Source organism: Phoenix dactylifera, chromosome 6, assembly GCF_009389715.1.
Source record: "Phoenix dactylifera cultivar Barhee BC4 chromosome 6, palm_55x_up_171113_PBpolish2nd_filt_p, whole genome shotgun sequence".
Taxonomy (NCBI): Eukaryota; Viridiplantae; Streptophyta; class Magnoliopsida; order Arecales; family Arecaceae; genus Phoenix; species Phoenix dactylifera.
The window spans coordinates 9,514,823-9,541,418 of record NC_052397.1 but is presented as its reverse complement, the minus strand read 5'-3'; the positions used below and the strand labels follow the sequence as shown (position 1 = coordinate 9,541,418).

Sequence of the window (26,596 nt, the reverse complement as noted above, 5' to 3'; positions counted from 1 at the left end):
AAGACCACATCTGGACATCCTCCAATGATGTAGGCGTAGTAAATAGTGGAACTTGCTGAGAAAGAATGTACCAAATGCAATGAATGATTCAGTAGTGGTACTTAAATTTCAATCTCTAGCCAATCAATGAAGTTACTTGTTGAGCTTACAAAGAGATGGAAGCAGAATGTCTTAAAAGATCTAGACAATTGGGAAGCAACCTATTTATTGTTAATTGACGTAAAACTAAAACTGCACGATTTAAAAATTTATTAGCAAACATGTATGGTTATCCAAAGAGAACCACGAGATTTCTAAGTCTCCTGCAACAAAGAAGCTACAAGAACTTAGTCTTACATAGTCGAACTGACCTCTAATATTAGTTCTATCTAACGCAACAATTTGGTGATCATACCATTGTCGATGGTGATCCTTGGTGCTTTAACTTTCTCATTATCACTTTAATTTTAATAAGTTTTTAATACAATGGAAAGTTTCAAAGATACTGGGCTCATTCTTAGTTTCCAATCATGGTTTCCTCTCTTGGTGAAAAACTTTTCAACTGCTGTTCGCTAAGGACAAAATGAACCTTGTTGTTTAAGTGGTGGGCCAATGTTACACAATGGAAGGTAGGAATCGTAAGTCAATATGGGAATCATTTGCCAACCCCAATACCATCCGAATAAAGGGAATAAAATGATTATGTGAAATCACGAGTCGCAAATCGATTTCTGTTACAGCCGTGCACGCTCCATCAATCACAAGTATGTCCCTGGGAGAAAGGAATATCAAAGAAAACCCTCTGATGCATCAAGTATTCTAAAAATTTATCCTGCCATCATCATTGTCCTCGTACATGCTTGGTCAAACTTTTAGGTGAGCCAGGAGGGCCAAAATGACGAGGAAATAGAGGCCAAATCTAGCGTCAAAACAGCTAGGCAGTCCTAAGTCGAACCTCATTGAACCGTTTGGGCTATAAATGCCTAGACAGCCAGGTGGATGCCTGGAGTGACCTAAAAAAAATCCTAAAAACTTAGATGATAGCCTTGTATAATCAAGTTACTGTAGATACATAAAGTTGATTTACATAACAGTGAATAACAAATAGTGAATAAATATGCACTAAACATATGCATTAATAAATAGCGAAAAAATTTACTGTATCCATCAAGAAACGTGGTTGTAATTTATAGTCATAAATAATAAAAAAATAGGAACCCAACTCGTGATAAACAATCAAAAAGCGGCGAAGGACCAACCTTGGCACCAATCTAAGTAGTCAAGTGGCCTGGATAGTGGGGTTACCGAGGCGTGTGAGATGGCCTAGGTGGTCTATCTAAAACAACCTGCTCATACTGCTTGGTGTACCTTCTTTTTGGCTCATTTGATCCGATAGCTGCCATCTCATGCCCTATGTTGTTGCAATTCATACCATGGTACCTATGATACCGATAAGTGACCAGCACCATTGTTAAAATCCTTTGTCTTGCATGCTTTGAAACACTATCATGAAAAAGTCCTAAGCACGAATAAGAAAGGCAGAGGGTTGAATTTAGGTTGACAGCCAATTGTAAAACTTTTTTAGACTAAGACTATTATGGTTTTGCTTAATTTAAGGTGCACAAATAGTCCAATGAAATCAGTATCAAACTTCCATGGCATATACAAATTCATTCAATGCAATGTAGCATCACCTTCCATTAGTTTAAAACTAATTCAACTAACGAGGAGAGGGTGGGGTGTAGCATTCAGATGGATGAGTCTGTATCATCTTGCATTGACCCATCTGACCTCTTGCTAAGCCAATTGAAACTCCATTTCATCATAGCTATCTGCACCATAGAATGCGAAGCTCACATCATTCACATCATGGACATCCTCATTACCGCTCCCTGGATCACTGCTATAGCTGCTGTCAGATGAGCTTGTAGAATAAGAACCAAATACAGCAGCAGCCATCATCTGAAAGCTTGTGCTGCTGCTTATTTCACTGTCACTAAAGTTTTCAATATCAATGAAGCTGCAAAATGCATGAAAAAAACTTGTAACTAAGATCGCCAAAAACAATTCCTTGCATGATAAAAAGTAATCACCAGACAGCACGTGAGAGAGAGAGAGAGAGAGAGAGAGAGAGAGAGAGAGAGACCTCCCTTCTGGGGGAAAATTGGCAATTAAACAAATATCAGGTCTGTCCTTTAAAACTCGTGAAATTGGAATAGCACTGCACCAGTGAAAAATAAAAGAATTAGCTAGAAAGTAAGATTTTCAAAGAAATTCACAAGTGGCACACTGCTACCTTGGGTTATAGCACCGATAGTTCCAGTCATTATTAGCAGAAAGGCCATCCTTATTCGAAATGTCCTGTTCAAAGAAGTCCAAGAACAACAGCAATTACATGCTAGACTAAACAAATATCTATCAAATTTGCAGGAAGTTTTTTCCATTTATTGGAAGCCCAAGTGATTATCTAGCTGCCTACCAAATATCTGAGGGTTTTGAGGTCTCCATCAAGCACAGCAGATAAGAACCGGGAAACTTCAACCTGCATAAAAAAATAGTATATAAAACGTCCAAATATATATTCTGGTACACGTCCATAAGAAAAAATATCAACAAAATGGTAGAGGGTATGAATCATCTGGTGTTCCGAGATCATCACCTCTTTGAGATGCAAACAGTCACGTAAAATCAAGACCTCCAATGCAACGGGATTTGTGCCATTGGCAAGGTTCCTAAACAACTGAAATTGTGAAATACAGCTCAAGAAAAAGAAACTTAGGAACAAGAGAAGCATAACTTAGGATATCCCAAGTGAAAAGGCTCAAATTGCAGTAAAAGAATTCATACCTTAAAAACATGCCTGTGATTGAATAAGATGTTGAAAAATCAACAAATTTGAGATAGCGAAATCCCTACAAAAGAAAATGTCACTGTGCAAAGATATTCTTAAATTCAAAAATCAACAATCCAGTTCAGAATGTTGTATTCTATTGAAGAGTCCAACTCAGATTAGTGATTCTTGCAAGCAAAATCTCAGAATAATCAAGCTAAATATGATTGAATACGGACATAAGTAGAATATACTAGAAAATAAATAAATTGTTTGGTCAGTACCAACAGCTATGTGCAATTCCAACCATAACTTGACAGCCATATATAGAATGCCTAGCTAGTAGAATAGGTTCTTCTTGGCCAAAAGGAAAAAAGAAAGTCAAAATATAAAACCGGGTGCCCTTAAATCAAAAGCAATAAATAAAAGGACAAAAGGAAAAAATAAACAGACTTTATGATAAAAAAATGATACCTTAACCAGCATACGGACTTTATGATCATGAAGCTTGAATCCCCTGAGGGCTAATGTTGTCAAATTAGGACAGCCATTTACCAGATTGATGCAAGTTGGGGATTTCAGACTATCATCTCTGCCTGATTATACAGAAATTTTATGGATGTACAAGTGGGGTGTAGAGAGAGAGAGAGGCGAGATAACCAGGAATGTAGCATACCAGTATCAGAAGACTCAAAGAACAAACGCTCTATGGAGTGACAATGTGTGCTGACTGCATCCAATGTTCGCCTCAGCTCAACATGTCTGTTCAGACATTCATGTCAAAGAACTTCCGTGCAAATATGCTCTTTCAAAAACAGACTGCAAAGCAAGGTAAAAGCAATCTACAGCAACAACGTAAACCTATTATAACAAAGCCAGAAATTGACATTACAAATTTACAAAATTAAAAAAAAAAAAGAAAAAAAGGGTACTCTCTATCTATTCATACATACAGTGAACCTAGCTCAGGTTAAGAACTAAGATGAGAGGAAGCACATCCAAAATCTGGCTCGCCCGAACTAAGATGAGAGGAAGCACATCCAAAATCTGGCTCGCCCACCCCTGCGCCCCATCCCCCCCCCCCCCCCCCAACCCACACAAGACTTCAGCAACTGAAATAATTGGGACTCTCTCACTATTGAGTTCGTTTGCATTTGTTTAGGAATTTTGAATGGGCAGCTTTGAATTTTTTCTGAGGAAAGGAAGGTTCATGATGGTAGTCAGGAAGCTTAGATTACTCTTGCAGACATGGGTATTTGTGTCAGTGTCTAACATGGAATCTTAGTGCATCTCTCTTCTGCCGATTGACTCAAGGAAACTTATGATATAAATATATAATACAAATGTATGTATTGATAAAGTTAGATGTATAACCCCGGTGACTTCATATTTATGTTTCAGAATATTACTTGTACAGGCACCTTATATCTATATCACATAGTAAATGTATCCATGCTAGCCATATTGTATTAGGAACAAGAAGTAAAGTGCTTATCTATACCGTGTCAAATATGTATTTGATGACTTGCATCAAGAATCAACACTGAGCTCATATTTTTTCTGCATATTTAAGGATAAATACACTGCTACTATTCAAAAAAGATGTACATGGTGTCTTTGCAAATGAGATATAAGTGTTGATTGATGAAGAGAGGACTACATGAAATACTAAATTAAACTTATCAAAGAAAACTTCAAAAGATAAGGGTTTAAAAATTAGTAGAACAATGTAAGTTAGTGAGAATAGAAATGAGGATACCATCCCGATCAAGGGTCACCGTGCCGATACCAGGGTCTGGACCAGTTGCCAAGCGGCACGGTTCGGTATGCCGCCATGTCGTTCCATGTCGGGCTGGTACCAAAATAGCAGAGAGGGCGGGAAAGAGGGAGAACGAGAGAGGAAGAGAGAGAGAGAGAGGGGTGGAGGGAGAGGGAGAGGAAAAAGAGGAGAGAGAGGGAGAAGACCAACGGAGGCCGGCGGAGCGCGTCCCAACACGATAGAGAGGGCGGGTGAGAGGGACAACGGGAGAGAGAAAAAGAGAGAGGGGGAGGGAGGGAGATGGAGACGAAGGGAGAGAGGAGGTTGGCGGACGTCCATCCCTTGTCGACTTCACTTAAGCTTTTCAAAATAAGCTTTTTTTTATTTTGCAAAAATTAAGTGAAGTCGGCAAGAGGGTTGCCAGCTCCACTTAAAATTTTCAAAATTAAAAAGCCCCCCCTTTGGGACTCTTGTTTCGAATGAAACAAGAAAACCGGAGGCGGAGCCCTCCTCCGCCCCTATATGCAGCTCCTCGGCCCTCCACCGGCTATCAACCACCCTCCCTCTCTCTTCCTCCTTCTCCCTCTTCTCTTTTCCTCTCTTTCCTTCTTCCTCTCCCCCTCCTTCGTTGGTTTCTCAATTTCATTGTTGGAACCATCCGGATCTGCCGTCGATATGGCTCGATATGCTTCAAACCAGACGATTCAGAACGATTCCACCTTCCTCAATCTCGATGAAGATTGATGGACAAGAGATGCCACAAAATGATCTTTCATTATTTCGGGTCTATTATACAAAATAATGGGGAGATAGATGGAGATATATGTAATAGAATTAGAGCTGGTTAGATAAGCGGAGAGGTGCTTTATAGAACAACAACGAGGCCTACAATGTTGTAGAGATTGTAGTACAAGAGAATAAAGAGAGTTTGCTAAAACAAGTTGAGTGTAGCAAAAATGAAAATATTAAAATCTTAAAATAGATGTATGTGTGTGTATGAGGGGTTGTAAGAGTTGTACCAAATTAAGGACAAAGTGATGAGGAATTGATCTAAATAGTACGGATGAGTACAACAAAGATCCGAGAAGGCTCTGGTATAAAGAGTTAGAGGAAGATCTAAGATAACGGAGATGAAGGTTTTAAGGATATGGTGAAGCTTTGGAATAATATTAGAGGTAGCCCTAAATAGGAATACTTGGAGAATATAGATCCAACCACAAATAGTTCGGAAATGGCTAGATGGTCATGGTTATGGTTATGCATTTTTAACATGCAAGTCTATAATGCATAACAGGCCAAAAAGTAATACATAGGGTAAACAGGTGCATTCTTTTATGCTTCCCCTTTCTAGACTAGACTGCATTAATATATGTCAAAGTAACGTTTAGTTGTACAGGCAGATGCATAGCATGATAGCAATATTTGTTTGCAAGCTTCTTTCACATTTTAAGCAGTTATCTCTATTGCAGAAAATTAGAAACTCTCATTAATTTATTATTAAAGAAAAAAGAATCTGAAAGCCCAATCCAGATATTAGACATTATAATGATGAAAAATCCTTTTCCTAGATATGCCAAATATTACAAACTGAGGTAACCAATAGCATTTAAGTTTCTTATAGTACTATTGCTAGTAAGATTTACACAAAAGTGGCAGTTTGTATGCAAAACCTAAAATATGTTGGTAAAGTATAACATAGTTACCTATTCCCAAATTCTTTGTTGATGAATTGTGAGCTCGAATTGAATATAAATATCTCTTGTTAGCATGCATAGAAAATTTTTTGAAACTACCCAACCATAGAACTCACGGATTATTTATGATTTATAACTTTATTAAATAGTAAAATATTTAGTATCTATTTGAAATGCTCTGTATAATTATTTGGTATACATCTGCGAGCTAGCATAAAACAATTAAATTTGTTTATATTAATTGTATATTGTAACTTAGCATGCCAACTGTGCATATTTTCACAAACTAGCTTGTCTTTCCTGGATAATACAAGCCATGTTTTAGCGTGTTATGGCATGACACTTGTACTATGTAGGCTCTTGACTGGTGAAATCACAATATGCATGTTATTTTAATCCTCCCTTAGCAGATTCAGTCATCCCAAACCTGAATTGGAATCCAAATTTAAATTAACTAATAGGAATACAAGGCCAAGCAGCTAGAATACCGGAAAATTCTTTATATTTAGTGTGTTAGATCAGTCCGAGTTGGCATCTACACTTGAAGAAGAGAAATTTGGAGAGGAGGGTTAGAGAACTCTGAATAAAATATACTTCATCTATTTAAGCAAAGAATGCTTATTTTTAAATCAATTAACATTATTTAGCATATAAAAAATCAATTAGATGGCACATGTGCCAGAGATGTAGTTCAATGAATTAGCACACCATTTTGAAATATTAATCTCTATTTTAACCATTATAACCTACCTATCAATAATAAAACAACAAAATCAAGGAATCTGAATCTTTAAATAAAACATCTGAAATCAGTTTTGGACTAAAAGAGAGTGGAAAATGAATTGGTATGATAAGAATTTAATTTATTCAAGCATCATGAAGAATACGAGTTTGAAGTTCATACCCTTACAAAAAGAAAAGTAACAACTAACAAGTATGCCCTACAATAGAACAACTAATATAGTGCACGACAGAAAATGGTTCACAATACATACCCTTGAATTATCATATGGTATCAATATAGTGAAATAGATATCAAATAGTAGCGTATGATAGAGACCAATACTTAAATCATAACTTGAAAAATGCATCAAGCTCATGATTTTCTTATGTAAATATACTGGCTAAGCAACCATATCCATTATGTAATCTAAAGATGTTGATTGGTTAGAAGAAAGTGCTTAGAACAGAAATTCTAAATCAAGCAAGGACACAGTATGTGGCAGATGATCAACTCTTATAGTCGCTAATACACCAAAATACACTAAACCAAGGATCGTTGTGCTGATAGCAGGGCTCCTACCAGTTGGCCGGTAGCATAGTTCAATATGCCCTCATGTTGTTCTATGCCGGGCTCGTACCAACGCAGCAGAGAGTATGAGGGAGAGGGAGAATGGGCGAGAGGAAAAGACAGAGGGGGGAGGGAGAGGGTGAGGGAGGGGGAAGAAGCGGGGGAGAGTGAGAGTAAGAAGGCCGGTAGAGCACGGCCCGACACGGCAGAGGTGGGGGAAAGGAAGAACGGAAGAGAGGGAGAGGGGGCGGACGGCTGGTAGAGGCCGTCGGAGAGCCAAGGAGGGGCGTGAGAGGCTGGAGGAGCAGCTCTACAATCTAAACCCTATTTCGTTCAAAACAGGAGTCCCAGATGGAGCCCCTTCTTTAGCCCTTCGGACCCCTCCCCGGCCCTCTGCGACCCTCAAACGGCCTCTGTCGGCCATTCGCCACCCTCCATCTCTCTCCCTTCATCCCCCTCTTTCTCTCTCTTTTCCTCTCTTTCCTTCTCTCTCTCCTCCTCCTTTGTCGATTTCTCGTTTTGAATGCCAGAACCATCCCAATCCGCCACCGATACGGCTTGAAACAATCCGAACTGGGTGGTTCGTGATGACTCTGTATTCCTTGCTCTAAACAGAAACTATGTAGCCTCAAATAAATTAGCATGATATATACCTACATGCATTTTGCAGATGACCAACTATTCATGGTCACTAATTTTCTGAAAAGAACTTCACAATTCAGTACCTTTAAATTAAGTAACATGGTAGGTGTGGACGAAATGCACATAAACATAAACCTAAACTTTTCTTGAGAAGTAATATGAAACCTACACTTAATTGTGGCTCTCTCCATTCAAAAAGAGCAGATCTTCAATTCTTTGTTTAAGAATCTAAAATGTAAAACTGACTAGAAATCACCTTTATTAAGATGTAGACATAAGAATAGCGGTACTTACAAACCAATGAGTTCCAGATCAAGGAGAGACTGACAGGCTGCCAATGCTGTGCAAAGTGCAGAATTATCCATCTTATCAATATTGTACAGGTGCAGCCTCCTCAGGAGAGCCCTTCAAACATGTAAGTGTAAACATCAACCAAAAAAAAAAATGAAGTTCTAAAAAAAATAGCAGCCACATGCCAATCCTGCCGTACCCAGAAGCACCACCATCCACACTTAAAGCCAGCAGACAGGACCGGGTAAGAACAGATGACTCCCTCCTTGGCCTAGGTCTCTTGTCATTCCATGGAAGACCAAATGTATCTATGGGATTTTTAATAGGATTGGACATTGGTTGAGAAAGCTCTGCTGTTGAAGTTGGGCTAGGTCGCATACCAAGCTTGAGTGACCTAATTTTAGAGAAATGAATAGAAAGAGTGAATTGAAAAAAAACATATATGCAACAAATAAGAAAGCATCTTCATAAATATACTAATGAATTTCATTTACAGTTATACACAAGGGACAACTGAAATAAGAATCAATGTTCTCCATCAAGCAGAAGCAGGATACGGTACGACTGAAAGTATTTGGTTTCAGACGTGTTGAATGATTCTTCTGATAACTTTTTACAAATTATAACTGATTTTGAGAAAAGATATTCAAGGAAGATAATAAAGTCTGGATGATAATGGAAAATTCTACAATGTAGAGCAATACTCATGTAAGAATAAGGATGGTTAAGAAACATGCAGCAGAAGAGGAAAAGTTAAAACACCTTAAAGATTCTCATAGAACCAAATCATGATAGTTTTATTATAGCCCTAAAATACTGAGCTCCCATTACAATCTAGTCTTATCAGCAGGTACATCTATTTAGGAATATCTCAAATTTTGAGGTCATTAGATTGGGAAATCAATCAAGGTTGTGTTTCACCACAATGTGGATTGTATATATTTCAACTCTAAATCCTTTTTGTACATTGGATAAAAAGCAGAATAGGCTATTCAATTCTCACATATTTGAGTTTCAATTGGCATTTCTTCTGACAGCTATCCTTTTCTTTCTTTCTCATTCTTTCTTCTCTTATTCTTTGCTTCTTATCTTCTCTCCTTTCATTTTTCGTCACCATATTTCTTGCAGCATACTTAATGCTTTTATATTTGATTAAATATCAGAAAACAATGATTATACTTGCTGTCTGAATTCCAATCTACTTATAAGTTTGAAATTTTAAAATGCACTAAATGAATATCTAAAATATAAAGCCAGCTTAACTTCCTTGTCTAAACCCTCCCATCATCTTCTTCCAAAATAATTGTTGATTTGAACACAACAACTTACAAAGCTATATGTTTGCAGATCAGAGTTGCAGCAATCCAGCTACCAGTACAAGATGCAGCATACAAAAGCTAAATTAAATATGGTCAAGTTACCGATCATAAAGAAGGACAATAGAACATATATACTTTGTAAACCTAGAGAAATGCATAACATTACTGGCTCAGGAGTTCATTTGATGTAATTTTTTGCACTAGCTCTTCAAAATAACCAGACTGCCCTCTATGGCTACCCAGAAGGAACGCTATTTATTCATGTAGTGAGTTCCTAAAACAAACCATGTTTTCCTCAAAACCATACAACCAAGTACTGCCGAACTACCTGGTTCGGGCAGTGCCAAACCGATCCGGTGTGGAACCGGGTAAGTTCGGCTATTACTTTCAGTTCCGGTTCCATATCGGCCGGAACCCATACAAAACCAGCCGGAACTGGTCACTTACTGACCGAAACTAGCCAATAAGTGCCTGAACCAGTCGGAACCGGCCAAAACCGGTCGGTTCGGTGCAGACTCAGTGTGAACTCGGTTTCAAATCGGGTTGACACTGTAGCAGTCTACCTGATGCTTTTTAAAGCATCGATTTCAACAGCATTTTGAAAACTCTTGGTCGCTTCCCCTTCTTAAATATTTCAAAATAATACTGATTCAGGCTATCTAAAGAAATATCCAAGGATAAATAAGGTGTGCTTCCTCTCTCCTACCTCATTTCCTCCTTTTTGGGGGGAGGGCTTCAAAAAATAACTCAAAAATTGCAAAATAAAGGAAAATCAGGCCAAAATTTTAAATTTGGACTTGATTTTTTTATATGTTGTAGATCTATGGACAATCTACACGCTGACATAAAAATTTTTAATTTTTGAATGATATAAATTTTTTAAAAATTAAAAATATATGTAGCATCTATTGTTGGATTCTACATGATCTGAGCTAAAATTAATTTTTAAATATTAATATTTAAAATTTATTTTTTAAATTTAAAAATAATTTAAAATATATAAATAATATCAAAAATTATGAAAAAATAATAGTACGTATTACATAATTCAGAAGTAATTTCTGAGGTAGAAATCATATTTTTTTGAATTTATAATATTTAAATATATTTTTAAATTTAAAAACTATTAAAAATATATAAATAAATAAGAAAAAATAGGATTATTTATTAGAAAAATCTGATGTTTAAAGATAAAAATATTATTCTTGTCAAAAATTAATTTTGATATTTTTAAATAATTGATAAACTGACGTACTTGATAAACTTACAGAAATTGAGCTATCAAGCAAAAATGACCCAGAGTGTGACATTGGCCGGAATCATGGGCAAATACTCTTGAACTGGCACCATTGAAAGTGCAATTGATGCAACACAGAGTTCAAGGAAGGACGGATAACCAGATTAAAGAAGTGGTTACCTCGACGTATTTATGTGCCAAAAATGCTCATAGGAGGTTCGGCAGTTGATGAAGTACTTCGCTTATTTTAGAACAGTGAAAAAGGGTTGCCGAGAAGAAAGCGGAGGTGGACCGTCGAGCAGCAGAGCCACCTTCGTATGACTCCGGAGAGTCAAAGGATGCATCCGCTCTAGATGACGAGGCACAACTCTAAGTTGCCATGCAGACGAGCCTGCATCATCAGTGGGAGCAGAATGAGGTGGCCAAGCATAAGGCTCGATTTAGGACCTCGTACTACGAATCAGGCTTCGATTTTGCGAGCAACAAGCCAGATCCAAAGTTTAGGAGGACCACCTCAGTCAGAGAGGCCATCAGCAAAGGCGGTGGCTGGATTGCATCTTTGTTGGCGATTTTTGATAATAGAAAGAAGTCATCTAGAGAGATTCCATCAGCAGCAACAATCAATGATTTAGATCTACATGCCTTTCCCAACAGAGAATCGAAGCAGCAAAGAGTTGACTCGATGTTGAAGAAGAATAAGAAGGATATGCAGCGAGTTATTGAATCCTGATTCCACTTCAGCCACATCCTAGCAATGTTGCAGACAATACGTACTACAGGTTTGCCATTTCCGCCATACAGATTGCCGGTCCCGATATAGATCCTTCTGGCCCAAAAGACATCTACGGTGAGCTTCTTGACAGTAATAAGAAGCTAGAAAAATGGATTGCCTCCTACAAGATCAAGCGGCCCATATATGACTGGTTGTAATGTGTGATAGTTGAACCAGTCCTACTAGGTGGAGCATCATTAATTTTCTGACAAACTGTGATATGAAGACTTTCTTCTACAAGTTAATTGATACTTTTGAACGAGTGCACAACGTCGCGTACATCCTCAAACTGATAGAGGAGATAATTGATCAGGTAGAAAAGGAGAATATCATGCAAGTCATCACTGACAATGGGCCACAATATAAGGCCGCCGGAAAAATTTTGATGGAACAACAACCATATTTTTTGGAGATTCGAAGCAGCAGAGGGTTGACTCAATGCTGAAAAAGGATAAGAAGGATATGCGGCGAGCTATTGGATCCTGATTCCACTTCAGCCACATCCTAGCAATATTGCAGACAATACGTACTATAGATCTGCCATTTCCGTCATACAGGCTGCTGGTCCCGGTGTAGATCCTTCTGGCCCAAAAGATATCTACGATGAGCTTCCTGACAGTAATAAGAAGCTAGAGAAATGGATTACTTCCTACAAGAGCAAGTGGCCCACGTATAATTGGTTGTGATGTGTGATAGTTATACCGGTCCTACTAGGCGGAGCATCATTAATTTGCCAGACAAACTGTGATACGAAGGCTTTCTTCTACAAGTCGATTGATGCTTTTGATCAAGTGCACAACGCCGCGTACATCCTCAAACTGATGGAGGAGATAATTGATCAGGTAGGAGAGACAAATGTCATGCAAGTCATCGCTGATAATAGGCTACAATATAAGGCCGCCGGAAAAATTTTGATGGAACGACCACATATTTTTTAGACCCCATGTGCTGCACATTATATCAACCTCATGTTGATGGACCTTATGAAGATTCATAAAATGCAGCAAACAGTGGAGACAACCCAAACCATCACCAATCATACGTGGGTCCTTTCACCAATGAGGAAGCATGCAGGAAAAAAGATCTTAAGACCAGAAGTCATACGATTTGCTACGAACTGCGTTGCACTTGATTTCCTTCTTGAGAAGAAAGCAGCCCTACGTTAAATGTTTGTTAGTCCCGAGTGGCAGGCAAGTAGATATACGAGGGCTGACACTGAAGGAAGCAATGTCGAGGACTTGGTGACAAGGCAGACATTCTAGCAACGGGCCACTACTATAGTGAAAGCTATCAAACTATTGTATAAAGAGCTTCAGGCCGTAAATAGCGAGAGGTACCCTCAGATGGACTTCCTGTATCACATGGAGAGAGAAAAGAATAAGATCATCGAGGCAGATCCGATGCATGTCCAGGAGTACATCGACATCATTGAGCAGCGGTGGGACTACCAGATGGGTAGGAACTTGCATCTAGCAAGTAAACAAGAACATTAAAAATTAAACTGCTCCTATACTTGTATAATTTTACTAAGACAATAACGAATTTTATATACAGTATACTACCTGAACCCTCGGTTCTAGTACAATGTACCTGAAATTGATGTGGACGACGAACTTTGGCCGCTCTCCATAATGTGATTTACAAGATGAAGCCAGATCCAGAAATCGCGGCCCTAATACGCCTAGGATAGATAAGTTAACTTAAGTGACATGTGTAAGTTAACTGGTATCTTCTATTATTAACATAGTACAACATGATTTTTTCACATACCAAAATATTTAAAAAAGGCAGCGACAGCTTTGGAGTATCAGCAATTGTCGTAAGTAAGAAAAGTATGAATCTAGATATCTTACACATCAAAAAAATATTTATCTAGCATTAAATGGTTATTAATATGGTACTATCTTATACGTAATTTTCTTTAATATTTTTGCAACTAAATGTTGGATTCATTTTGGGTTGTCCGCGAAAAATCTTAAGTGGATAGCTATCCGGATCCTCTTCTAAACGGTCTCTTCGAGTGGTTGTAAGCGCAACTAGTCCACCTTCATCCCCACCCACAGCAAGCAGAAGAATCATTTGACACAGAAGTGCCTTAACAACCTTATGTATGTTCACTACAATCTGAGGTTGAGACTGAAGTGCATTCAGAAGTGGAGCTCAAATATATAGATCTGATCCATAGTACTTTTGTTGATGATGACAAAAAATATCAAAAAAATAACAAATTAGAATTAAATTCATAAATTAAATTCAAAAGAAGTGATTACCAATTAATTTTTTTTTTGAAAACTCCAAAAAAATAGGTGCCAGTCTATGAACCGGCACGCCCTACCGATACCGGTTCGGTACGGTACCGAACTAGTACCAAACCGTACCGGGCGCCGACCGATACGGATCCCGATACCGGTTCAACGAACCTTGCATACAACCATGAATATCATCATGCAGCTTCACATGCATGCACATATACATTTTAGCATAGATGTACAGGCATACATATATACAAATTATTTTTACTTAACATGTAGCAATTGAAATTACAAATTCCTTGCACAGGATGCTCAAATAAGTGAATAACATTTTTTAGCTTATTAAAAAGTTAAAAAGAAAAAATATATATATATATTGGTTACTAATCATATCTCATCATAAGAGATCTTGGTTTAACATGAATTGTCTCTCCCCTGAGCTACTCACTGACAACAGGAAAAACTTTAAAAGTATTTAGAGGCTTTTGTTTGCATACAGTCGAGCAAGTTGCAGTCGCAAATGCTGCAGTTAAATTGCAGGTATCTAGAACAACTATTTGGATGCCTGCAAGTGTTGCAGGTTGCATTTGAACCACAAAAAAGGACCCAAATCTTGTGTTTGAACTGCAGACATAATTGGCCATAGTTCCAATTACAAGATTTATTGCAATTGGAAGCAGCCCTCAAAAGAGTCACTTCATCACTTTCCAACAATTAAAATTTCAAACTATATATTCAAAAAGTCAATATATTTAAATATTCTAATAAGTATATTATTCTATGTAACTTCATTGTTTTAGTATACATATTTATTATAATATCAAATTAATGTTATAATAGTATCTTTCTATAATAATTATTCTTATGACAAGAATAATATACCTATTATTATTATGATACTAATATACTTATATAATCATTATTCTTGTATCATTGTTATCCTTATTACCATCTATCAACAATATAAGATCATAATTATTTAATAATTTCTATTATAAAATAATTATTAGTTATTAAAAATTTAAAATGATACATATTGTAAAAAAAATATAAGGGAACAATGATATCAAATTATTCCAATATCAAATTCTTTATAATGATATAAGTACTATAATACAATAATGATTTTATGACATCAACATTTTTTTATGAAAATTATAAAAATAATATATTATGTAATATAATAAATATATTACCATAATAAGTATTGTTATGATCTTATTTAACATTTATGATCATAATATACTTATTTAATTAATTGCATCATAATGATTCTTATTAAAATCTATATAATGTAAAAATTATTGTAATTATATTAAATAACATTTACTAGTTATCATAATATTATATATTATAAACATAATTATCACTATAATAACCCAACTAAAATTTAATAATAATAATACTATTTCTCTTAAATTATAAAAATATCATAATTATTATACTATAATAAAAAGAGTATATTAAATAATAACTATTTTTATAATATTTTAAATATCTTTATATAAAGATTATTACTGTGACCATAATATACTTATTTAGTCACTATTATTGTACCATAATGATTCTTATATAATCTATATATAATATTACAGTAAGAGTCATAATTATACTATAAAGTTCCAAGGTACGCGGTACCGACTATACCGACGTACCGGTGGGCATCGGCACCGGTACGGTGCCGAACCAAACCGAGCCAAACCGGTACTATACTGATGGGGCTAAAACCAAAAAAAAAAATTTGGAGCCGGTACGGACTGGTCAGTTTGGGCCGGTACGGTTCAGTACCGAAATATATAGTTGTACCGTACCGGTAGGATCGATATCGGTATGTACCGGCCCGTACCGACCGGTACGGTAGACCATGCTATAAACTATTACATAATAGGGCATTTTATACAAATTAGCCCCTACAATCATCCATATTTGTACATTATTCCCTATATTTTCATGTTCCTATAAAAATCCTTGTGAACTTCTCCACTTGCATCAATCGGTCCTTCCACTAGTGTTTGTTGATGGAACACTGGTCAACTAGGATTATATAAGGACAAAAATGTTTCTAATTTAATAGCAAATGAGGCTCAAGATTAACCTCTTCTCACTCACTTTACCCTCTTCTAGTTCAGGATTTGGTTGCTAGAGAACAACGGTAAAGGGGAGAGGTTAAGAGTAGGGGTCCAAATGGGTCAGGTCCGATCAAGTCATGAGTGACCCCGACCCAACTCGGTTCCTTATTCGGATCCTAATTTTGAACCCAGAACCAACCGAATAAAAGATCCAGTCAGGTCTGGTCGGATCCACCGCTACAATTTTTGACCCGAGTCACTCGGGTCAGGTTGGGTCCATGTATAACCCAAACCCAACCCAAAAAATTCGGGTTCGGGTTAGATCTGCTTTGGGTCAACCCATCCATGGCTTTTCTCTTCCCTTTATTGCAAAAAAACTTACATCTTTCCTAAGGATTGCTATTGGAAATAGGCCAATATAGGGCGGTCTTCAAATGGGGCTGAATCATTGCCGACTGAAGGCACCACATGCATGTAAGGAGCAATGACATCTTTCTTGAGATTCGCAACCTCAACCGGGTATCTCCCGAAATCTGCGAGCAGCAACATAGCCAACCCAAGCTTCCTCCGAGCCTCCAACATGTTGTTCGGATGATGGGCTACAATCACATGATCCTTTCCACCCGCTCTCCTCCACTCCTCTCAGCTCATCAAGTAGTCCACCAATTCATTCTGCAAAAGCTTATTCTGACCAACCTTTCCCTTCCCATGGAGCTCAGAATGTCTATTGTAGCTCAATGATGAGAACGGCACAAAGATTGCATATGCATGGCTTGAACCCATCACTCTAATTGCCGAGCAAGGCCTAACGACACTTGGAGAATTCGAAGAGAGAAGATCCAATGTAAGCCAGTATTTGGCATTGAGCTGCAAATTTAAGGCACCCGGGTAGGTCGGGTACGATTACAAACATCTGGCCATATCTGATTTTTTCTACCCTTCCAACCCAACAGTCCAGAATGAAACTCACGAGGCAAGTCGTACATATAAACCTTGAGCAAATTCTGATTTGAGTCACATCGTTTCCTTTTTCCTTCACCTAAGACCCTCGCATCCTTCTTAGAATTGGAATTTCGTCGAACACCGATTCGACATATCATAGGAGGAGGCAATAAGTCAAGATGATGAGTGCTATGATCCCTGAATCGAGTATGGAGCTCTGATGTCTTATTGGCAAGCACTAGCATATGAACTGATTCAGGTATGAGGTAACCATTGCTGGCCATTAGAAGAGTGAAGCAAGAGAAACCAAGAGGACGATGGACAGAAAGACAACAAAGAAGAGAAATCTCTTGGTCACAAAAGACAAAGGCTGCAACATCCTCTCTGACATGGTCATCAAAATAGAGCATTGTTGCACAAGGGACGCCTACTTAAGTTTATCCATTAATTTGTTGAGACAGTGGTCAATGACATTGGCCTAGACACAGAGCTTGGGTCGAGCCTTAACAGAACTTGTTTGCACCCCCGCAAACTGCGGCCCGCGGGCCCAAATAATTTTACACATTCGGATCCGGTCGGAGCGAGTCATAGGATTGAAAACCCAAAATTATCCATATTTCAAATGAGTCGGGTCAGGTCTATATTCTAATAAACCCAGACCCGATCCGAAAATGGAACGGGTCCAATTTTAAGACCCAACCCGACCCCACAGGTCCTCCAAAACAGATCGGGTAGGGTCGGGTCGGGTCGGGTCGGGTCACGGGTCAACCCGACCCATTTGCAGCCTTAGTTAAGAGTTACCCAAAGAAGGGGACAGGTTAAGGGGTTGATTAAGCATGGGGGCTAGACATAAAAATGCCAAGATGATATGGATTTAACACTGTGAGGAGAATATAAGCAGAATATTCATTATCATCTAGTTAACTTAGGAATGCATAAGCAATAAGTTGCAAGATTTTTAGGATTAAATTACAAATACAAAAGAAGACAAGAACCAACATGCAAATATGAAAGATTTTAGGGATATCTAAAAAACCCATACAATAATTATTAGTTATTAATAACAACACATATTATAAATATATTCAGCATTATAACAATATAACTAATTACTATAATATCAAATTATTATATACTGATACAATTATTATAGTAATTATTGTTATAATAATCCAATATAATTTAATAACATTACTACTTTTTGTTGTAGGTAAAAACAATGATGATTGTTATACTATAATAACAAAAGTAAATAGTTCACTGTTCCCAAGGAGGTAATCTTATCAAATAATTTGCAAGGTTATCATATCTCTTTTAACATCATACAACCAAGAAGCTACAATTGCATTTGCAGTTTCAATTACAAACAGTCAAACAGAAACAAATTTTGCAGCTACATTTCCAACCGCAGCTTGTATTTGAATTGCATGTAGTTGAATTGCAGGCAAACAAACAGCCCCCTATAGGTGACAATGGCCAAGCACTTATTGGTAACAATCAAAACAAATGGACAGACAAGCAAATTGATTTGATTCTTTGACAAAAACAAAATAAAATTTGAATACCTGAATGATACCTAAAAACTAGGAAATGGTTGTCACCCACAAGGGTAAATAAGATAAAATACCTAAGGAAATGATACTTTTATTAAACAACCTCCAATCATAACTTGGAGATATGGATAACATAACAATGCTTTTAAACTTTGTTACCAGCCATGAAAAAAGCATTCCATTGAGCCACAAAATATGTTTGGTGACACTAGTGAAACGGGTGACCCTCAAATAATTATACAAGCTCAAGAACTGCCTTTAATTTAAGCAACCCAGGTTTCCAATCTATCGTCATCAATAACTATCGGAATGCAAAAATTTCTCTAACCTATTGCTTCCCCATTACTGCTATAGGATAATGTGCAATTATTATGTGCATGGTAACAAGGCATATTCTTTATAGTTATTGCACTGCAATGTTTTTATTCATAACCAGCTTTATTTTATTAAACTAGCAAACAACAACACCAGCTTAGCATATTCTTTAATAATGGTTTGCATGGGGGAAGCATATTTGGCTAGGGACCAACATCTCAACTTCCCGATAGGACTCTTAACTTGTGAAATGAATCTCATTAGCAATTATATTCATCCCTGATCATATATGAGTTAAATGTCAACAGAAATCTTTGTCAAGTTAACCATAAACAGGAATTTGGGGAAATGCTCATTGGTATATGTAGCCAGCAAAATATGCTAATTAACACTCCTGACACCAGAAGTATAATGGACGAATCTCATTTTCATCACCACTCTAGATACTTCTGAGTTTTGTGGAGTGGACTTCCATAAAGCTGCATAAATATGGCATCATTGTCAGACAGCAGGAAGTATGATGTGATGGATAAAGAGATCTAACATGCCACCTAAGTGTCCATGTCATAAAATGGAGTTTACACCAGTAAAGTAATGAGCTTTTATCTTTTACTTAACCCAGTACAGCTTTAATTTTCAGGCAGATAGCTTGCTGGTATATCATGCATTAACCAATGATCAATCAAAGAATAAAAATTATCTTCCAGTATTTTAGAATAAAATGCATTATGACAAACAGTCCACCAAAAGGCCAAAATTTTAAATAAAAAAATCCTTTATCAAATATAAAGTAGAAATATACTCACTGAAGGTTTTTTCCTGCCCGTTGTATCATTGTAGACACAATCATGTTATTAACCTTCGGTACTGGCACTGTTAAGTCAATGTTAGCATAGCATAATGGATCTGTTGCACACTTGTGGAACATAGAACAAGCAGCTGCAGCATGGCACAGACTCTGTGTGTCTAGCATAGAGAAAACCTTCAGAATTCAAATTTGTTAGTACATTGCCATCAACGATTATGAGAACCAACAGAAAGGACAAGTAGATAGTATAATTAACAATTTTACTCATGATACTCTTCATTGCAAGAAAACATAATTATAGAATTACACATCTTATTAAAAAATTTTAAAAAAGCACTTAAGTGGAGTTCATAGATTAATCTAACGGCAGAACAATTTAATAAAAAAAATTTGAACAGCATATATAAAAGAAAAAAAAATGAAAGGAATAAACGAGCAACCTTGAAAAAATGCAAGAAATCAAAGCAAATAGTGCACAAGAAATCACAAGATGCACACAACAAATAGTATGATGCAAATTAGCAACAAACAGAAAGCAGAACGGTGGCATGGAAGCAAAATTAAGTTATATATTTAATATAAAATACATAAAAAGGAGGGAGAGGAAGGTAGAGAAAAAAATTATAATTGACAATGAACAGCTCAACACTTGAATTAATATCCAAGGCAAAGCTTGGTGCTAAAACACATAACATGACACAATTCAATAATCAACAAATTTCACCATTTTTACTTTGATTTTTTATTGATAAAATGCAGCCAAACAGAATAATCATAGAGACCTACTCATGGCTTCATTGTTCTCTTAGGCTATAGATCGATGCAGCTACTGGGATAGGCTTAAATCCACAAGGGTAGCAATAGCCCCACTGGCCTAAGTCATCCAAAGCAAGGCTTGTCTGGCCCATCAATTACAAGTTACAACCAAAATCTTTCACATAATCATGTGACATGGCCCAGGGGTATGTCAACCTCTCCAAACCCACATGCCATGCTGAAGAAAGGTGCTTAAATCACAAAATTTCCATTCATCATCATCACAGAAGTGTTTTATTTAAGCCATAGTGCCATCATGAAACCAAAAGCTGCCCCTAGCCTTCAACCCTTGATCTCCACTCACTAGGGCTTGAAATTGTACTCAATCAACGGTCTCAATGCCTTCTTTTCTCGAGGGAAGAAGGATTAAAGAGTGGAGATCCAATATCCAGCAACAGATAAGAAAAGGAAAAGAATGGTTTCCTGCCTGAAAAGTATTGAGGGCCAGGCTGAATTTGAGCACTATACAAAGCTTCTCTCTCTAGGCATGCTCTTTAGAGAGAAAAGTAGAAAGTATGTAAAGTAGTCATAGTTCAAAGTTCAAACCATCTAATAAACCTATCATAGCCACAACATCAAGCCTTGTCCTTACTATTTGGGGTTGGCTTTCTACACCCTTATCTAGATAAGGCCTACCGCTGGTTGATGTATATAGTGTTTAATAATTTTAGCATCGGTTAATAACTAGCTAACAAAGTAATGCCAACCCTTCACTATTTTCATCCAGAAATTGGACCAGCATTGACAATGTGTTCAATGTTATTTTTCCCATGCATCAAGTACACACCAAGCGAATTGATTTCAAGAACATGTGACTTTGAGATAATTTGTAGTTTATAAGTAAACAAATGAATTAAACTCAACCATTTTCAGTGGAAAATTTATAAATGATGGTGAGCATTTCCTATCTGAATTTTGCAACTGCATGTTAGCATGACATTCAAGAAAGACACAAGGCCAGTATCCTTTCTCCCATTTTGATAAATGCAGTGGAATCCCACCATTCCAAGTCGAAATCAGGACCTCCCCAAGGAAGATAGGGAGCTATGCCCAGCTAGCACATGCCCTGGAGTCATGAAGCACTGTGGAGCACCCATTGGTATGCACATGCACATATACATATTACAACTATATACATGTAAGTATACAAACATGAATCTACATATGCAACAATAATAGATTCACACGTAAATACATATAATGTATGTCCGTTCACACATACATTTTATATACACACACACACACACACATACATACATATGTATGTATGTATGTATATGTATATGAATATGTAATGAGAGCATTTAAAAGAAAAGAAATATGGTAGTAATGGAGTGTGGCATTCAATGCAATCAATTGCTAAGGTGTCACATTATGCAATTTAATTGAATATAACACCCAGGAACTAAAGAATTCTAGAAGGATATAAGCATGAGTATGCTAAAAGCAAATAAATTAATGCACATACAATATAGAGAAACTGTGAAATGTATTTTAATCGGTACAAGATTTACCACCAAGCATAGGTTTGTATTCCCAAGCATGCTGAACAATAAGAGCTTGATGAGAGGGTGAAACCATGTGAGAGGCAGGTAGGGGAATGGTTGGGAATAAGTGATAGAGATGGGAAGAAAGTAATCCTATCAATTGGGTGGGAGAGAGAGAATAATACACAGCTATCAAACTGATTGATACTCGATTGCCAGAGTAATGGGTTTGTGAAGCCATTAGAAAGAAATCTGGGCAGTTTAAGACTTCCCATGAGAGGCATATCATTAACTCATTTGTCATCATATATGTCCATGGTACAAGACATTTCTACTACTTAATTAGAATAGTAAGTTGATCATAATATGCAGCATTGTTAATTTAATTTACAGCAAAATTAAATCTTTAAGGGAAAAATACAGTACACCCCTCCAACTTTTCCCCAAAAACACTTTGGTCCCAAAATCTTACAACTTTCCTTAGCCCTCAAAAATAATTTTCTGTGTCATCCATCCATCTCCATGAGGATGCATCACATGTTATCGCATGATCATCACATGATAACTTAAAAATTGTGCTTTGACGAAATATCCTCCACTCCTACTTAATCCCCTTTCCCCTTCTCCTCCTCCCCCACTACTCTCTCTCTCTCTCTCATGGCAGAGCACCAATCAACTGCCTCTGTGACAGCCAGTAACCCACTGCAATGGTGTTGCGCACCACCACCACCCTCCCCATGGAGAGCTTCCATCACCAGCAGTCCCTCGGCATGGACCACTTCCTCAACCACTTCATCCCGCCCCCCCATTGCAATCAATATCCCCACCACCAATAGGGAGGATGAGCTCCACAAGGACAACACCTTCCGGACCGGGGCCACCCCCCTCATCCATCCTCAACCGCTTGGAATCTCTCCCCCACTACCACCATCCCTAACCCTCACCCTAGCCAATATCATGCTCTCTCGTGCCAGGTGCAAGAGCCTCTCGGAAGCAGAACTTTGGCATCCTCGCTGCCCTCTCGAAGGATGACAAGAAGTGGCTCATGATGAAGGCCGCCAAACAGTTCCTCCAATAAAAAGATCATGGCTGTCACCACTTACGACATCTCTATCTTCTCATCAGTCTTCATCTCTCGTTCCTCCACCTTCTCACAGATGAACCTAACGATCCCAAAGCCGAAGCCAGAGTTCATGCTCTTGATGCTGGGTACGAAGATCTAACACTAGTCCGCAACTATGGCACCACCGAAGGTGAGGTGAGGATAGGAGAGTTCGTGATGGATGACGAATATTCGGACAACGATGAAGAGAGATCTCCCGCCCCATGAGAGATCACTAACATGATACCTTAAAAATCCTGGCAGCACTATAGGAGAGTGACCGGGTGGGCGGACCAAAGGTTACAAGACTCGTTCCTAATGGAGGTTGCGAAGAAAAGTTGATCAAGGTGGCACTGCGTTGAATGGTGGCAGATGCGAGGAGGAGGCCAAACATGATCTAGGTCGCAAGGAAGGTTTGGAAGCAGTTGATCGAGGCAAAGGCATGGGAATGGATTTCTCGGTAACTAGAGTGGATTTTTTCACTATTTTTTATATTACATTATATCATTAATATTAAGGGTGTTTTCATTTTTCAAGCCAGTCCATTAACGACATCAAAAGCTAGATGAACAGCTAGACCACATTAATATAGAAAAATATTTTGGGGTGTTAATTAAAAACTTTTACAATTTTGGGGGGTAAAGTGTTTCTCAAGTAAAGTTGAAGGTAACATATTGTATATTTTTCCAATCCTTATCATAATAGTTGATATTAATTAGGGAATTGAGATGATGAAGGTACATGTGATTGAGAGATATTGCATGCAAGAGAGATACGTCAAAGGGGGATAAACAATATTACTTTTAAGAATTTTTCAAGTAGTAAAGAAGTTGTATACCATCCCATGTGAAAAAGATCAGGAAAGCAAAAATCTATGCAAAGACAAGAGGCCATTTATGCAGCATTCTAGGAATGGAAGTTGATAATTTAGAGATCTTTCTAGAATATTTCTAAAATTCAAGACTATGCCCCTAATATAGCATAGATTTTATTGCTTCAGCTATGTGGATCTTCATTATTTTTGCACTTGGGTACCGCCTCTACTAAATCCCTCCAATCTCATGGATTCACCACCCCTAGAGGAGCCAAAACATGGTACTAAAAATCTTAAGCAACATGAAAAAACTATGATATGGAAAATATGGAAGCAACAATTAGTATTTCTATATGTAAACATTTATTTTAGTATTCTGTAAACTGATCGAAAAGGAGACAGCAATTGCAATGAAGATCGTAAGTTGCTTAAAGTATAATAAGTAAACATCATGATCTGATTTCTGATGACTGAGAAATTTAAATTATGACTAAATGAGACTACCGCGAATTTTGCAACCTTCATAACTGAAGGCATATTACATGGTGCCACATAACAAAAGTTCCATTGATGAACTAAAGCACAAACAAAACGTGTAAAGATATTTTTCACAATATGCATGAAAATGTATTAAACATTAATGTAATACCTAAAATCAATACTCAAATTCTATGGATCGGAGATAGCATAAAACCTAGAGCAGGCTATCTATCGTTAAACAGGTTTGTAATTAGTTCATTTTGCATCTTCTGAAACAGAGGCATCCAAGGACATGCATCAACTTGAATTGAAAAACAAGAAATCCATGTCAGAGAGGAAAAGAGGAAGAAAGAAAAATTTATCAGTCACAATGAACCATTTGTTGCTTGTTTGATCCATACTTTAACAACTTAACCTAGAACATAAACAACATAAATTTAGCAACCACAATAAACTAGCTGATAATATAATCATAAAACAGTCACAACCTTTACAAAACCCATTACATGCATCTTCCCCAAACCATATATATTCATCGCTCTAATTGCATTTATCAATAGAACAACAATCCGCACACATTGAATTAAAGGTGTATCTGAAAGAGATAATTATGACAAAAAGTGGATGGACTTAAGAAACAAAAGAGAATGACGAAAGATAGAGTACTTTGATGGTGAGATCGGGGGGAAGAGGCCAGGAGGCCGAGTTGTGCTTGGAGGAGCGCTTCCGATCGGATCTCTTGGCGGCCTCCAGGAGGGCCGATCCTACCCGGATGGCGCCCTCGATGGCACGGTCCTTATCCGACTCCTGGACCCGGGAGCCGAGGAGGCGCTCGAGGGAGAGATCGAGAGCGAGGGAGGGGTCCGAGAGGGAGAGGAAGGCCTCCAGGAGGCAGTCCATGGCAGCGGGGTCCGACGGAACCCTAGTGCCGCTGGCTGCGAGGGGGTCGCGGGGGCAGGGACGCTTGAGGACGGAGGAGGAGGAGGAGGATGAGAGGAGGAAAGCGTCCATGACCGACAAGCGGTGGAGAAGGGCAAGGGTGGAAGAGGGAGAGCGATCGCTTCGCAGATCGCGTCGCACGTAGGTAGGGGTGCAAATTGGTCGGATTGGGTCGGGTCCTGGATGACCCGATCCGATCCCCTTTTTTTTTTTTTTTGTTCGGAACCTAATTTTAGATCCAGATTTGATCCGATTCGACATCAAATCGGATCGGGTCCGAATTGGATTCGGATCAGATCTGGATCCGAATCGGATCGGGTTGGGATCCAAATTCGGTCCTTTTTTTTTATGCTTTTGGAAAAGAATCTGGGCAAATCTAATTTAGCTATATCATAATTATGAGGTGCTGGGTGACCCATCACTTGAAAGACTTACAATTGACCTCCAGTCAGAACAGATGACCCATGACTTACTAACTAAGTCGGTCTACAAGCCAAATTTCATATCACACTATTTTTTGCCTATATGACTGGTTGGACGGAACTTGGTGTCTCCCAGCTCCTCTCTCACGAGGACACAAAAAATCCCAGACCTTCTTCCAAAATCCAATTCCATTGTAGAAAACTGGCACATGACCCATATTCAGTTCAGTGTTCCCTCGCTTCCTCCCTGCAGAAGTTAAAAAAACAAAAACCAAAAAACAGAAGGAAAAAAAAAAGCTAGCTACCGAGAAACCAGAGATATCAACAGTGTAATAGATTGAGAGAGAATTCTGGCGGACCAATAGTGCCACGACCTACACACACAAAAAAACTCTCTTTTGCTTTTTTCCCTCTCTCTCTCTCTCTTTTCGGGTTCATTCGGATCGGATCGGGTCCGTTCGATAAACCCAGACCTAATCCAGAAAATGATTCAGGTCCAATTTTAGGATTCGATCCTGTTGCCCAGAGATGGTCACCCAAGAGGGGGGTGAATTGGGTGTTTTAAAACTTTTTGACTATTTAAAAGGTAAAACGCACAAATGAATGAACTAAAGCAAAGATAGAGGTATGAAAACAACCAATCGCAAACACACGGTTTTATAGTGGTTCGGAGCTTCCACTGCTCCTACATCCACTCCCCAAAGCACCTTTGGGAATTTCCACTATAATCCAAGATTACAGTCCGGTAGTTTTGCGAGTGCACTACCCAACTCGTTGTTTTAC

General features: G+C 37.9%; 1 protein-coding gene across 1 annotated transcript; it reads right to left on the bottom strand.

The window, feature by feature from the left end:
* Nucleotides 1-1,536: 1,536 nt before the first annotated feature.
* LOC120111042 (F-box protein At4g02760-like) lies at nt 1,537-25,525 on the bottom strand. The gene is made up of 12 exons (XM_039127368.1): nt 25,119-25,525; nt 19,752-19,927; nt 8,686-8,880; nt 8,490-8,600; nt 3,486-3,571; nt 3,284-3,405; nt 2,827-2,891; nt 2,639-2,711; nt 2,459-2,521; nt 2,276-2,340; nt 2,126-2,200; nt 1,537-1,999 (listed from the first exon to the last, which is right to left on the bottom strand). The coding sequence occupies exons 1-12, from the start codon at nt 25,461-25,463 to the stop codon at nt 1,777-1,779; spliced, it is 1,599 nt and encodes a 532-aa protein (XP_038983296.1). The 5' UTR covers nt 25,464-25,525; the 3' UTR covers nt 1,537-1,776.
* Between the last annotated feature and the right edge of the window lie 1,071 nt (nt 25,526-26,596).

Excerpts from the sequence above, each read along its gene's own strand:
- LOC120111042 (XM_039127368.1), bottom strand. The coding sequence starts at position 25,463 with ATGGACGCTTTCCTCCTCTCATCCTCCTCCTCCTCCTCCGTCCTCAAG. Across the intron at positions 2,522-2,638 it reads ACTGTTTGCATCTCAAAGAG|GTTGAAGTTTCCCGGTTCTT; the intron begins GTGATGATCTCG and ends TTTTTTATGCAG. Across the intron at positions 2,341-2,458 it reads TCAAAACCCTCAGATATTTG|GACATTTCGAATAAGGATGG; the intron begins GTAGGCAGCTAG and ends TTCTTTGAACAG.